Source organism: Protopterus annectens, chromosome 4.part0 (genome assembly GCF_019279795.1).
Source record: "Protopterus annectens isolate FY-2018-M chromosome 4.part0, PAN1.0, whole genome shotgun sequence".
NCBI classification, from domain to species: domain Eukaryota; kingdom Metazoa; phylum Chordata; order Ceratodontiformes; family Protopteridae; genus Protopterus; species Protopterus annectens.
The window spans coordinates 892900726-892916796 of record NC_056733.1 but is presented as its reverse complement, the minus strand read 5'-3'; the positions used below and the strand labels follow the sequence as shown (position 1 = coordinate 892916796).

The window sequence follows — 16071 nt, the reverse complement described above, 5'->3', positions numbered from 1 at the left end:
CCAACTCGGCCATTAATGCAGCTCACGCCAGCCAAAAATTTCCGAATCCCACCTCTACCCAGAATCCTTCTCTCACAATTACCTCAGATCTCATTTGTCGCTTTCTGAAACGGTCATGTTTAGCTGATACTATCAAACGTTTATGGGATTAGGTAAAATTTTTGCATCTTTCCTTCTAAATTTCCTTTTGTTTTTCTGGAGTCCACACCCATAGTGACCACGGATGCCTCCCAGATGGGGTGGGGGGTATTTTCTGGGCAAGACAAGATCCAAGACACTTGGACCCAATTAGAGGCCAACTTGCACATCAATGTCCTGAAGATAAGAGCAATGCTTCTTGCATTGCAGGCCTTTCAAACAGCTCTTCCTCAGGGAACTGCTGCAATTCAAATGGGAAATATGTTAGTGGTTTGGTACATCAACAAAAAGGGAGGAACCAGGTCTTATCCTCTTTGTCAAGAAGCCCTCAGAGTGTGGCAGTGGGCAATCTCTTACAACCACTTTCTTATACCAATGCACATTCCGAAGAGTTCGAATGTGATTGTGGACAAGCTGAGCAGATGCATCCTTCAGCCTCACGGGTGGTCTCTCAATCAAAAAGTGGCGAAGATGACTTTCTGCCGTTGGGGTCAACCTTACTGCGATCTGTTTGCATCTTCCCTAAACAACAAGTGCAGCAATTTCTTCAGCCTGATTCTCCCTCCGGGAAAGTCACCCAAAGACGCTCTCCTCCGCGACTGCCCCCCCCCCCCCCGAGTATCCTATATGCCTTTCCCCCAATACCTTTAATTCCCAAGTTTTTACAGAAAGCATTCAGGTTGAACAGCACAGTGATCCTCATTGCTCCCTTTTGGCCTCAACAGGTTTCGTTCCCCTTTCTCTGACCGTATCTAATTCAACAATCCTTGATTCTGGACCCAGTGCCAGACTTCCTGTCTCATCCAGACAGTCTTGTTCACCCAAACATTTTGAACCGCAAGCTAACTGCGTGGTTCCTCCAGTTCCATTAATTGCAAGGTGTCCCAATATTTCTTCTCCAGTATGCCACATCTTTTTATCGGCTCACAAGTCTTCCACTTGAAAACTGTACACCAGTAAGTGGAACAGATTTACTATTTGGGGTCTTGAAAAGCAAACAGATCCCTTTTCAGCTCCCATAGAACATGTCCTAGATTTTTTAGCGACTCTGTTTATCACTGGAGCTTCTCCCTCCACTATCAAACTACAGTTAGCTGCTATCTCTAATTTTCACAACGGCTTGGATGAACGTTCTTTAGCCTCTCATAGACTTTGTAAATCGTTCCTCAGAGGCACTCTTCTGTTAAAGCCCCCGTTCAAAGTTCTGACTCCTCCTTGGGATATAAACCTAGTACTTCAAGTAGTGATGCACCCTCCTTTCGAACCCTCTGCAGAATGTGATCTGAAGTTTTTATCTTGGGAAACACACTTTTTGGTAGCCACTACCTCTGCCAGAAGAATTTGAGAGATCCAGGCCTTATCATCTGAGCCTCCTTACCTTGTTCTCCATAAAAATAGAGTACCTTTACAAACGAATCCATCCTTTTTACCCAAGACTGTGAGAGAGACTATGATCCAGATGACTAATTTACCAGTTTTCTTCCCTAACCATTCTAACAAGGAAGAGTACTTCCTGCATTTATTAAACATCCATAGACAACTATGTTTCTATCTTCAAAGAACAAAGAACATAAGACAATCATGTCAACTGTTTGTTTCCTTTTCCACTGCAGAGCTGGGTAAGTCAGTCAGCAAGATTACTCTAAGTGGCTGAAAGACTGCATTTCATTTATGATAAAAACAAATGAACTCTGCTTAATCTCATCAAAGTATACTCTACAAGGTCTACAGCCACTTCAGGTGTCTTTTAATCTAGAGCTTCAATGGACAATGTATGTGCAGCAGCTACCTGGGCTACTCCCCATACCTTTATTAGTTATTACAAACTGAATCTGGTCTCTAAGGGACGACTGTTCTTTTCTCGATGGTGCTAAGGAATATCCTTCCATGACTCCTAGAATAAAACTTTGGAAGGCTGGTTCTGATAATCGATTCCCTATTGTGTGTGTGTGTGTGTGTGTGTGTGTGTGTGTGTGTGTGTGTGTGTGTGTGTATATATATATATATATATATATATATATATATACACACACACACACACACACATACATCATATACACACACATATAAACTGTATACATGTCTTATATGTTTCAATATTTTTTCTGCAAACTCGATCTGAGGTAATTGAGAATTCTGGGTAGAGGTGAAGCTCAAGTTTTGGCTAGCGCGAACTGTAGTAATGGTTGAGTCATTTCCGATGTTGGAACAGAACCCATCTTTCAAAGATGGAATGAAGATTGACAACATCAGATGCTGTCACTTTTGCACCTTTATCTTTTAACAAGGAATGTAGGTTACTAGATAAATATGGTGAAGAGGTGTACAGATTTGGTATCTTAGATAATTTCATTCTTCAGCTTACATAGGGCCATATCCAAGTTCTACTTTACATCAAGTCCAGGAGCACTGAATATTTGTGCATAAGTGTTACACATTTAACAGAGTGATTACTTGCTAAAGTGGAGAGAATAGGAAACCACATACTGAAATCTGTATATTACTGTAGATGCTTCATCAGGAGAACTTTTAGTTTTGAGACACACAGCTTGGAAAAAAAACCTTAAAGTAAGAATACAATAACTAGAGCATTTCTTGCTCCAGTAATGCAAGACTTCTTGTTTGGGCAATCTGATGTCAGAACCAAACCCATCTGGTCAAGGATGAATGAAGATGGACAAAACAGATGGAACGTTATGGTGAGTACGTAACATCTTTTTCCCAATCTCTGGTCCAATGTTGAGAAAGAGAATTTGGAAGGATTCTATATACAAGAAGTTTATAAATCCTGCCTGTCTAAATGAGTCTTTTATGCCTTGCCAGCCTTTTCGGGGCTGGAGTCTGTGTATCTGGACACTATTAGTATAGTGAGTAGTGGCAATGCTCACTGTAAATCTCATTGCCTCATCATGTCTACATGCCTTTTGAGAAGTACAGGGATTCCCTGCAGGCCCATTCTCTATACTCCTTATGTGAGGAACTGGACTCTCCCTGCAAGTCAGCTGAACAATTCTCTCATAAAATTTAACATATCCATAAAGCAATATCTTCTGAAGAAGACCCTGCAGATTTACAGACAGAAATCTCTAACAGAATCTTGGGTGACGATACCACTATCATACCAATACCTTTTACAGTGCATAATGTACAAAAGAAGTTTTCAGTTTTTTACACGAGTCACAAAAAAAGTTTTCAGTCTTTTTACGAGTCACAAAATTAGTTCTCAGTCTCTTTACATGAATAAGGAAAGAGGTTCTCAGTCTTTTTACCTAAATAAACACCTGTAAAGGTACCTGCAAAAGTTCACATCTCTGTGTTGTAGCTACAGACTGAAATTAGCATGAAGAAGATATCCACAGCTCCTTGCTGTTTTCATTGTGGTTTCTCACAGGAGATTAAAATACTCATAATTTAAGGAGGGCTGAATTAAAGCAAAAGCCAATTTTAAGGTAATCATGCTTGAGCTAGTTTGCTAAAGTATTGCTAATGGGTGGTCCATTCTTGCTCCCAAACTTTGGCATTCTCTCCCACCACACGTCTCGGAAACATCAAGCAACCTTAAAATTCCAGTCACAACTCAAGTAATATCTACAAATGCAAAAATAAATGAAAATGTCAAAATAGAGGACGTCACATAAATCATGATACACTACAGCTCAAGGCTTAACACTGCATTTCACACCACATCCTTGGCTCCTGTCTGTCCCTGTGACTACCTCTAATGTACACACTCGTACAACTTCACTTTATTATACCCTTCAGTTTCACCAGGATATTGTATTTAAGCAGTATACCAGTGCTTGACGTGACTTATGTTTAAGTTGCATTGTACTTAATGTTGTTTTCAAGTCTGTTTCGTTCATTGCTTGGAACATGGGCTGAACCTGCAAAAGATCACTCCTATCAATGTTCAAACCAGTAAACAAACAAAAAAATAAATAAAGGTCCATGTTTATTCACCATTACGATCCCTGGATCACATGTGATAAAACTGGTACTGACTAAGGTCTTTTCTTCTGGCAGCACCAAAGTCAGAAAAATGTTGCTGCTTTTGACAACTTCAGTCTTAGTTTATGATAGTTCAAACATGAAATACTTTCCTTAGAACTGGAGTTCGAAGTGGAGGATTTACATTTTTTTCTAGGCCACTGGGAACACCATCTTTTTCTGTTCCTTATCAACCCCCCCCCCCTTCTATTTTTTTAAGGTAAAAAATGAAATAATACAATATTAAAAAAGGTTCTTCCAATAACCAAATGGGAACTTGCTTAACACAGTCATAGTTTAATATTTTATTACATTTTTGACTAATGTTCTCCAAAGAAAAACAATAAATGATTAACAAGTACAACCCACTACGTAGATTAAATTACTCCAGCAATGACAAAGGTTAGAAGGAATGAAGAAGGCTCCTAGCAGTAGCAACATTGATTATTAATTAGTGACTCATACAAACCCAATGGTTGTACAGAATGTTGGCGAGAGACCAGAGCAGGCCTTCACAGGGATAACAGCACAGCCAATAAACTTTGGTTATGAAAGGTACAGCACATAACATGTTAACACCAAATATCATTTACTGTTACAGTGACACTCCTCAGAGGTATAAGTATTTGGGACACATGCTAGATAAATTAATAAGCTTTACTGTTGACAGACAAAATAATTACTAGAATAAAACAACTAATACACACACAAATAATTAAACATCTGCTACATGACGGAAGTATTGCCTTTAAAAAGAATGTACCTATCCCCAAAATACAACTATGCCTTCTTAGTAACCTTCTTATTCACACACACAAACACACACACACACACACACACACACACACACACAAAACATTCCTAAATCAAATCACTCTGCTGTATGGGCATGTCCCAAAGAAATACCAGACAGTGCATCAGTCAGCAATATTAACAGAACAATCACTGAGAGCTGCCCTTCTGTCAAATGTACACACTCTTAACACCAGCACTACTCAAGTATCCTAGTTCTAGATCATCATCAGTGACAAGTTCTATCTGCTACATACTGTCTCTGCTTAAATTGTGTAAAATTCCTGTAAATGTATAGCATGAATATTTGGTCCACAACGTAATTCAAAAGGGTCCTCAAGACCAGGCCACTTTTTCCAGTTAATAAACACTCTTTAAACAGAATAAATACACAGGCATTTACTGCATTATATATTAACAACTAGCTTTTACAAAATTACAAACTTCTGTTAGCATGTGTATAACTCACCACAAGATGGAACTCATATTACGTGCCCAAACAATCAAGAAAATTTCTGGATCTACAGCAACATCAGAAAGAATGTGCTACTGACTCTCTGGAGTAGAGAATTCAGACCTGATGGTGCCACAGATTTTTGGGCAATTTTCTCTAGCAAAATTATTTTAAACATTACAACTGTAAAATGGATTTCTGCATTTCAGATATTATTTGGTACTTTTCTGTTAACGAGGCAGCAGCAGAATGTACGGTCGATGTGAAGTCCCTGGTGCTTATTTTTAGCTGGCTGTAATGTTGTGTTCACTGTCACAGTGGTATTGATTTTTTTCAGATGTCACTACAGATTACTTTATTGTTCTGTTTTAAATTTTGGCTTTGCTGTCGTAGTGGTAATGAATTTTCCTGCCAAGTCACTGCTGCTTATGTTATTGTTGTGTTCTGCTTTCCATTTTCCGTTTGTTGTGACAGCACTACTGATTTTCAGTCGGAAGTCAGTGCTGCTTATGTTATTGTTCTGCTTTCCATTTTCCGTTTGTTGTGACAGTACTACTGATTTTCAGTCGGAAGTCACTGCTGCTTATGTTATTGTTGTGTTCTGCTTTTCATTTTCCGTTTGTTGTGACAGTACTACTGATTTTCAGTCGGAAGTCACTGCTGCTTATGTTATTGTTGTGTTCTGCTTTCCATTTTCCGTTTGTTGTGACAGTACTACTGATTTTCAGTCGGAAGTCACTGCTGCTTATGTTATTGTGTTCTGCTTTCCATTTTCCGTTTGTTGTGACAGTACTACTGATTTTCAGTCGGAAGTCACTGCTGCTTATGTTATTATTGTGTTCTGCTTTCCATTTTCAGTTTGTTGTGACAGTACGACTGATTTTCAGTCGGAAGTCAGTGCTGCATATGTTATTGTTCTGTTCTGCTTTCCATTTTCCGTTTGTTGTGACAGTACTACTGATTTTCAGTCGGAAGTCACTACTGCTTATGTTATTGTTGTGTTCTGCTTTTCATTTTCCGTTTGTTGTGACAGTACTACTGATTTTCAGTCGGAAGTCACTGCTGCTTATGTTATTGTTGTGTTCTGCTTTCCATTTTCTGTTTGTTGTGACAGTACTACTGATTTTCAGTCGGAAGTCACTGCTGCTTATGTTATTGTTGTGTTCTGCTTTCCATTTTCCGTTTGTTGTGACAGTACGACTGATTTTCAGTCGGAAGTCACTGCTGCTTATGTTATTGTTCTGTTCTGCTTTCCATTTTCCGTTTGTTGTGACAGTACTACTGATTTACAGTCGGAAGTCACTGCTGCTTATGTTAATGTTGTGTTCTGCTTTCCATTTTCCGTTTGTTGTGACAGTACTACTGATTTTCAGTCAGAAGTCACTGCTGCTTATGTTATTGTTGTGTTCTGCTTTCCATTTTCCGTTTGTTGTGACAGTACTACTGATTTTCAGTCGGAAGTTACTGCTGCTTATGTTATTGCTGTGTTCTGCTTTCCATTTTCCGTTGGTTGTGACAGTACTACTGATTTTCAGTCTGAGGTCACTGCTGCTTATGTTATTGTTGTGTTCTGCTTTCCATTTTCCGTTTGTTGTGACAGTACTACTGATTTTCAGTCGGAAGTCACTGCTGCTTCTTTTCTTTTCTTGCACTGTGCTTTTAATTTGGGATTTCTTGTCGGAGTGTTACCGCTTTCCTCCCAAGTCAATGCCACTTACACACACACTTTTACAAATTACAAACATTCCCTGTTACTTTCTAAATAGGGTGTAAATCACAGACTTCATATTGCGGAAAACTAAGGAAGTACTTGTCTGGCCGACCATCTGCTAATTTTGAACGGTCACTGTCTAAACATTTTGAATGGTCTGAGGCACATATGTCAACCTGCAGACATTGGAAATGGGGACAAAGGCTTTTCAAACAGAATAACAGGTGTTGAAAAAGTGAAATGAAAATCAGACAAACCGTTAATGGGCTAGCACGCAACATGTATGGTTGCTGTCAAGTCCGTGCTGCTTATTTGTTACTGTTTTTACATTTCTTTGCCTTCTGACAGTATTCTTGATTTTCTGGCATGTCACTACTACTTATTTTACTGTTTTGTTCTGCTTTTCATTTTGCCTACATTTCGCAGCAACATTTAGGTTTGCAGACGTCTGCTGCCCCGTTAACAGAAAAGTACCTATTATTTCTATGCAGGCTAGGCCAGAGAGTATACTTTGGTTCTGTGAAAATTATTTATGAGCAAGCTAGTCCAGAAAAAAAAAAAAAAATATATATATATATATATATATATATATATATATATATATATATCTGTGTGTGTGTGTGTGCGTGTTCTGTAAAACATTATACTACTGCTGCATGGTGCAAGTGTAGATAGGAGATGCAGTTCTGTTTATATATTAAAAATATTATAAAATATTGACTGCCTAAGAGAAGCAGTTAAAAACATAAAAAAAGCTCTGTAATGACCAGAGAGTTGTTGTACAAAGGGAAAATTACTGCACTTAAAATCATTAAAAACCTGCACAGAGTTAGAGAAAGTTCTGCAATGTAATAGCTCAAGCTGACAACTGCATGATGTAAAGTCAGCTAAAGTTCTTCTGATTTGTCCCATATAAAGTTACTCTTGGTAATTTGCTACGTTAGATTTGTCTTTGTGTGATCACACTTGCTGTCGATACTATTCTAGAACAATAAAGCACCTTGCCAGAAAATGCTTTGATGTCTCAGTAGATTTATTAATGAACAGTATTAAAGAACTCTTAAGAGACTGGTCCTAGAGAAGTCAGACAGGGAGGGACAGAAGTAAATGAATAATGTCTGCTCATCCATGTCTGGGGGTGGTGGGGTCAGAGAAAGAGCTGGTTAAACTCTCCACCAGAAGGTTTCTACCTGAAGGTCTGAAAGTGTAAGTGTTGCCACTGGGATTCCAGACACAATGTGTACAACACTTGATTTGACCACTGTGGGAATGCAAAAGCCTGCAGTAACACTGGCAACAGTAGTGGGTACTGCACCACAAGGGGGGGGGGTAAGTCTGTCATCGTCTGCTGGTGCCCATGTATGCAGGGAGTTCAGGGAAATGAAACAGTCCACTAGAGGAAGGAGGGTTGGTTTGTTGGGGGTGCGGGATGGTAAAATATTGGCAATATTTGAGAAAACAAGGTCCACATACTTACACATGGTACTTACCAAAACTAAAATGCTATAATAGATACAGCATACACTATTATCCTATGCAAAACAGGGACATCGTTCTGCAATTTCTGTCTGCAGCACTGTACCTTTAATTAAGAAAATGTTTACATGCTACATTACAGCAAAAGCATTTGCAAAATATATGCCCTAATTAACAGCTACTATAAAGTTATAATTACTTGAATATTAATCCAAGTAATCATGCAAAAGCTTTTCAGTCAGATTTGGTCTCCCCTTCCAAGATATTGTAAAATACCTCACAAAGTTTCCATAAACAGCTTACTTTTATTCAGGTGCCTTCTGGCATTCTGCACAGCTGCATTGTTCTGATGCCGATGGTAAATCTGCATAGTTGCAGTCTCTCTCCAATGCTTTATCACCTGAAAAAAGTTGATGTAAAACAAACGCAGATAAGCATTTTGTAATGAAAGAATAAGTGAAATATAATTAGTAACTCCGTGATTAGTTATCGTACTATAAACTATTTAGATCCTGTGCCACCATGTTCCGTCCCAATACAACTTATCAAGGAAATAAAGTTACTAGTTAACTACACTCCTCACAGCAGCACAGCATTTCCACCTGCTCTGGTGGCATACAGGGATAAAGCCCTGCTAGGGTTCGACTAGCTTCTCTGGTGATTGGTGGATTAGCAGGGGAAGAATGAGTAAGCCTATTCTGGGTGAAAGGGTATTTTGGTGATGACACTCCCTTTGGAGAGGGTTGATCTAAAGAGGGGCGTTGCCCTCCGACATAATCGATTTGCACTGGAGGAAGGGCAGGGAAGGGTAAGGCATATAAAGAAACCTTCCCAAGATGGATGCAAAGACATCTAACCCCACAGAACACCCTTAGGATCCACAACCAGCCACAGCAATAATAGAGTAAGGCTGGGAGGTGCTTAGGAGATAAGCTGGTATACTTGACGTGGATCAGGAGTGGGCTTAGGTGAACTGGTGCCCTAGGCAAAAGGGCTACACGGAGCCCCCCCCCACCACCACCACACTACCTGGTGCCCCCATCCTGGTCTTCCTACACCAAATAAATACTGGAAAAGCACCCCTGCTAGGCTGGCGCCTTAGGCGGCCTATGCCTAAGGCTGGCTATGACGTGGATATGGGGCTCTGGGAGCTGGGCCAGTTAAATGATGTCTCAGGTTGACCAAAAACATATTAAACAGCTTGGCATTCATGCTAAAGAACTATACTCCTGACTGCAGAGGACACCCTCATCAAACTTCTCAGCAGCCTCATATAGGTCCACTTGTACTTGTTGAAGAACCCACCCATAAAAGAATGGATGCGCCTCTTCCCTGAATCAGCTCTTTCCCGCAAAACAGCAACAGAACAAGAAAATGCCCACTTGACACTGTGAAAATGGCCACAAACAGGATCAACAAAAAGAAAATACTCATTCCACTTGTGTGAAAGAGAGAGGTCTGTTATCTTGCTGACTGAAAGCTCTCAGAAGTCTGGGGTTACAACAGGTGTAACAAGTCTCCTAATCTTATTTGGGGGCTCTGTCAGCAGGACATTCCTCATCACGGACAAGTACTAAAAATATGGAAGAGAAAAGGATAAAAGAGAGAGGAAGATCTTAATTTTACAACTACATCAAGAACTTGCCTTCCTAACCTAGCCTTAACCCTGGACTGAAGGTTCACACTATAATGCTTAGAAAAGTTAGGGAGGGAGTTGTCTAGCTGGCTCTAGCAAAGATATCAAGGGTGGAAAAATCTGAAGCAAGCAACAGAAGGATTCAAAATGGCTGGGAAAAAAAAACATAAGTGAACATGACAAGGACGTACCAACAGCAAATCTCTCTTTATACAGTTATTTACCCTAGCTGTGCCCTCCCCCCAAAGTCTAAGCAGTGTGCTGCAGTACCCCAATAGGCAGGGTTTGCTTAATGATAGGATTTCCTTGCCATCCTTCAGCAGATAAAGCTAAAAAATAAGTTATGTGTTTATCATAACGTTCCATCTGAGTTGTTTTCATTTGTCCTTAACCTGAGGGACTCTGATCCGGCACAGATCCAACTTGGCCGTAAACTCCAGCATCGGATCCAAAGTCCAAGCTCTTCCCCTACCCATAATGCCCCCCCCCCCTCAGATCGAGTTTGTTGCAGAACAGCACCCACCTAAAAGGCCAACATGCCTATAAAACCTCGCACAACCGTACAAAGGCCCACATGCTGAAAGCTAGCTAGGACAAGACAGTCTATGTTTCTTCAGTACAGTCTACTACACAGCCCAAAAAACAAGGCAGGAGGATGAAGGGAGGGACGGTTGAAGACAAATAAAAGCAACAACTCAGATAGAACGTTATGCTAAGTACATAACTTATTTATCTGAAGTTGTTGTTTTCACTTGGTCCTAGCTACCAACAAAACCCCGGGAGGTCCTCATAGAAGAATATTCCAGGGCACAGCTGAGCCAAAAGATGCCCTGCTCCTGGAAAGAATATCCAATTTATAATGAGAAATGAAAGTATGTAAATAAGCCCAAGTTGCAGCAGAACAGATATCATCAAGAGAAATCCTAGACCAAACAAATGCAGAAGTAGAGCCTGATCTGGTAGAATGCGCCCAGATATGTCCAGGTGGAGACAAACCTTTGGCTTGATAGGCCAAAGAAATACACTCTGAAATCCAACAAGAAATGGTAACCTTAGAGGCAGGCTTTCCTAAAAAGGGTTTAGAAAAAGAGACAAAAAGCTGATCCGACTTCCGCAAGCTTTTGGTTCTATGCAGGTAGAAACACAGATGCCTGTGCAAGTCTAGTAGGTGTAATTTGTACTCCCCTTTATTTTGGAAATTTGGAAAGAAGACTGGCAAATTAATGACCAGGTTGATATTGGATTCTGAAGCCACCTTCTGCAAGAGAAATGGATTGGTCCGCAGAGACAATCTGTCTTTATGGAAAACTAGGTAAGAAGGCTTAATAGATAATACTTGAAGCTCAGAAACCCTCTTGCCACCAAAAAGGCAGCTTCCAACAACAAAAACTGCAAATTGACTGAGGCAGTTGGTTTGAACAGGGGGGAAACCAAAGCCTGCAGAACAAAGGTAAGATCCCAAGAAGTGTGGGGTCCTTAACCGGAGGCCTAAGAAGAAAAGTGCCTTTCAGAAAGGCCTTACAAAGTTTAGACGATTCTAAGGAGGCCGAATTTTCATCCACATGGAAAATGGAAAACGCCACCAATTGGAACTTAACAGTACAGAAACTAGCTCCATGATTAAAAATGTCTGCCAAAAAATCCAAAATAGCAGAGACTGGAGCTGTAAAAGGATCCAGGTCATGCTGAGAAGCCCAGATCGAAAAATGTTTCCATTTGTTAGAGTAGATCTTCCTGGTAGAAGTTTTATGAACTGCAATCAGGATCTTCTTAACAGAAGAAACCCAGGAGTCCTGGCTATCATAAAAATTGGAGCAGCCAAGCCGTGAGCTTTAGACTGACTACATCCGAGTGAGGAACCCCTGAAGGGTGCATAATCAGATCCGGGACTGGATCCAGAGTGCAGGGAGGGCACACTATATTAGACCACAGAGTGGGGAACCAAACTTGACAAGGTCAGAAAGGGGCAATGTGGAGAAATGAACTCCCCCAACTGCCAAGCTTTCTGAATGAACTTGGGAATAAGAGGAAATGGAGGATACGCATATAGCAGAGCAGAGGGCTAAGCATGGACTAGAGCTTCTCTCTGGGAGACTCCCCTGGAAGGGGGATCAGAGAGAAATACTTACTGCACTTCGTGTTGGAAGGAAAGGCGAAGAGATCGCAGCAAGGCCGACCCCACTTTAGAAAGAATTTGTCTGCTACTGACGGATTCAGATACCACTCAAAGCATCAGAATAGACTGGCTCAGCCTGTCCGCCAGGATGTTGGACATCCCCGGAATGTGTATTGTTACCAGAAAACACCCAGTGGATATTGCCCTCTCCCACAATCTCACGGCCTCACAGCAAAGGGGATAGGACCTGGTTCCCCCGTTTGTTGATGTAGCAGACCACTGACATACTGTCTGTCTGTATGGCAATAGTCCCAGGAAGAAGACAGGCTTGCAATGCCAAAAGCACCATCCCTCATCTCCAGGACATTGATATACAGACTGGTCTCCAGAGCAGACCATATGCCTTGGACCGTCCCTTCCCATGCAATGCCCCCCACCTGAGCAGGGAGGTGACCATGGTCACCGTGGTTGTGGGAGAGGGGAGAACAAACGGCCAATCCAGAAGGAGGTCTGGGGATTGGAGCCACTAAAGAATGGAGTCCCTGAAACACGAGACAGTCGAACAGGATGGGGCTAGGGAAGGTCTAGCCAGGACCATTGAACCACTAGGGTCCACTGGAGGACCCTCATATGAAGGCACGCAGTTGGAACCAGGGTAATCGTGGCCACCATGGACCCCACGACCAAAGAACTAAGCCCGCCGGGGGTAAGTGGGCTTGAAGAACATCCTGTACATGACGATGATGTGATGACAGTCTATCTGGAGGCAGAAACACCTTGTCTTGTATAGTGTCTAGTTGAACACCTAAGAAATCCAACATCTGAACTGGTGTTAGTTGGGATTTGTTGAGATTTAAGGTAATACCCAGGGACAGAGCTATATGAAGAAGATAACCCCTGGTCTGAATTAGCTGATGGATGGAGGGAGCAGAGAGGAGTCCATCGTCCAGGTAGGGAAAGACCTGAAATTCTTGCAGCCACAGGTGAGCCACCACTACCACCATTACTTTGGTAAACACCTGGAGGGGTAGTGGTGAGTCCAGAGAGGACTACTCTGAACTGAAAATGATTGGCTCCCAACCGGAAGTGGAGACACCTCCGGGAGCGCCTGTCCATCTTGATATGGTAGTATGCATCCTGGAGGTCTACCGAGCACATCCAGTCATTCATCTGCAGGAAGGGCAGAATGGACTGAAGGGTGACCATCCAAAACTTTGTCTTGGTAATGGACAGGTTCAGGGTCGAAAAATCCAGACTGGGTCTTAAGTCCTCCATTTTCTTTGGCACCAAAAATAACCTGGAATAAATGCCTGATCCAGACTGGTCTGGGGGGTACAGGCTGAATGACTCATTTTGCAAGCTGCCTGGCAATTTCTACAGCTGCCTCCTCCCACTGACTGGGTGGAATGTCTGGGAGGTATCTGAGTGGAAAGGGGGGATGAAGAAAAGGGACAGAGTAACCTCTGGATATGATCTGCAGAACCCAACAATCATTTGTAATGGACTCCTAGGCTGCTGGGTGCAGAGATAGGTGCCCCACAACTGCCTCCAGAAACGAGCAGTTGGGAAATAACTCAGGATTGCTGAAATAGTCTGTCTGGGAAAAAATCTCGAGATCCCTGGTTCTTCGGACCCCCTCTGCCACGAGGGCAGCACCTGTCAAATTCCCTCTGCCCCTGGGGAAGAAGTATCATGAGCATCTTGGGGAGAACACAGAGACTTCCAAAACCAAAGCTTCTTGACCCCATGCTGATTCCTTGAAAAGGATTTTGTGGAGTGGAATGGAAAAGCGGATCCCAATGACAGATAAGGTATTCCCGTCCTTCCTGCTCTGGGTTAACGTGGCACGATCTGTTTTTCCAAACAAGGTGGAACCGTCGTAGGCAGTGTTCGTGAAAGACACCTTGAAGGGCTCCGAAAAGGCACAAACCCGGAGCCAGGCATGTCGCCTGAAGGCCACGCCAGTCCCCACAGCCCTCGGTAGCATGTGAGAGAAGCCTCATGGATGTATTCGAAATAGAAGTGAGGGTGGCCATAATGGAGGAGAAGACCTTCAGACTCAGCGACCTCCTTCACCAGGTCCCTCTGCAGTCTGATTACATGTGCCAAGTAATTCAGCACACATAAGGCACAGGTGGCTGAAGCATAGGCTAGCTTTCCAAAAAGGTCCATTGCTCAAGACTCCCTGTCTGGAGGGTGGACCGAGGAGAGCTCCTGAGCCAGCTCCATGTAAGTGACTGTCGCAATCACCACAGCATCAACTGGGAACCCCTTTGGTCAGTGGGGCTTGTCAGACGGGGTGCTAAGAACCTTGTCCAGGCGCCTGGGGATGGGCTCAACCGTGTCCGGTTCCTTCCATGCCCTAGTAGAGATACGATCCACAAAAGGATCTGCTGGGGGGTGGGGGATACACTCAGGAAGTAGAAGATGCTGTGCCAAACGCCTCCAGGAATAATGACTCATCAGGATTGGACTTGAGGGTAGATCACCCGCCGCATTGGCGAAGGATCTCCATGATGTCGCCAAAGAAGACACCCTTCAGGGGTGACTGGGGGCAGCCCTCCCTTTCCTCCAAGTCGGTATCAATGAGAGACTCTGGCGGGGAGTCTAAGTGCCTCCTCTTGCATGTACGCTTCCAAGAGGGTTCCTCAAGGGAGACTCCGGGGAGGACTCAGAAGCTTGGGGGAGTTCCGGAATCGGAACCTCCTGGGGCGAACTGGCAGCAGGCTGTCCCTGATGAGGCAAGACAGAACATTCCAGCCCAGGAAGCGAGGGACCCAGGGCGGAATCCAAGGATGAGACTGTCAAGGCTTTCGAACGCCGAAGGTGGCCAGACCCCTGAAGGTAGAACAGCTGGGGCCAAGGCTGGATCCACTGTCCTCTGCGCCAACAACAGAACTGGAGCCGAGCCTCCAAGCGCCAAAGCCCCGAGGGGAAGGGACGACCATGAAAACCTCAAAGTCAATGTCATCTCCTCGGATCAGACACCGAGGCTATGGCTCCAACAGTTGGTCCGCTCTGAAAACATTGGGGCCAAACCACTCAAGACAACGGTCGGGGTCAAGGTACCAGAGACCATCAGCCCAACCCCTCAACACCCAGGAACTTTGGAACCAAGGACTCCGCAACCGAAAACTAGATTGGAGAAGGAGAGATAGGAAGGCGGACTGCATGCTCCCAGCCCCGGGAGACAGAGCTGGCAAGACTCCCAGCTGAATCTAGGCCCGAAGAAATTTCATCATCATCCTGTCCACCTCAGCTTCAGACAGACTCCAAGTGGACTGGGATGAATAGGCCACTGACCCTGGCGTAGAATGGCGCCGAGGAGAAGTGGTGTTTGGGGACCAAGACAGAGAAGACTCCGGTTCCAGGGAGAAGTGTAGAGACCACAACCGAGGGGAACTCCAGCTCAAATCCAGGCAAGACTTAGATGGAGGCTTGGCCAAGAAAGAGCACTCTGGAGGCCTCTTCCTAGGCCAATCCTGCTCTTTAGGACAGGTCTTCTCTCTGTTCCCAGACTTCTTAGCAGGAGGTTAACTCTCAGAAGCCAGGGCAAGAAAAGAAGAGGCCTCTGCAGGAGGTGGGAGAAGACCCTTTAAAATAAGCGTGTTCCTCCTGACAATCAAAGCGCAGGGGTTGAAGTCTGTGCAGACCGAGCAGGAGGAATATAAATGGGAAACTCCCAAATACACAGCACACAGAGTGTGGGCATCGAAGGGTGATAGCTTATGTTTACACTCTGTATACTTCCTAAAGCCTGG

The 16071-nt window shown here is 43.3% G+C and overlaps 1 protein-coding gene across 1 annotated transcript in view; it reads right to left on the bottom strand.

Moving 5' to 3' along the window:
• SFI1 (SFI1 centrin binding protein) overlaps positions 1–16071 on the bottom strand; it is a 945294-nt gene that overhangs the window by 877868 nt on the left and 51355 nt on the right. The window contains exon 3 of the mRNA XM_044068851.1: positions 8862–8958. Coding sequence (XP_043924786.1) covers positions 8862–8958 — 97 coding nt within the window. The remainder of the gene's footprint in view (positions 1–8861; positions 8959–16071) is intronic.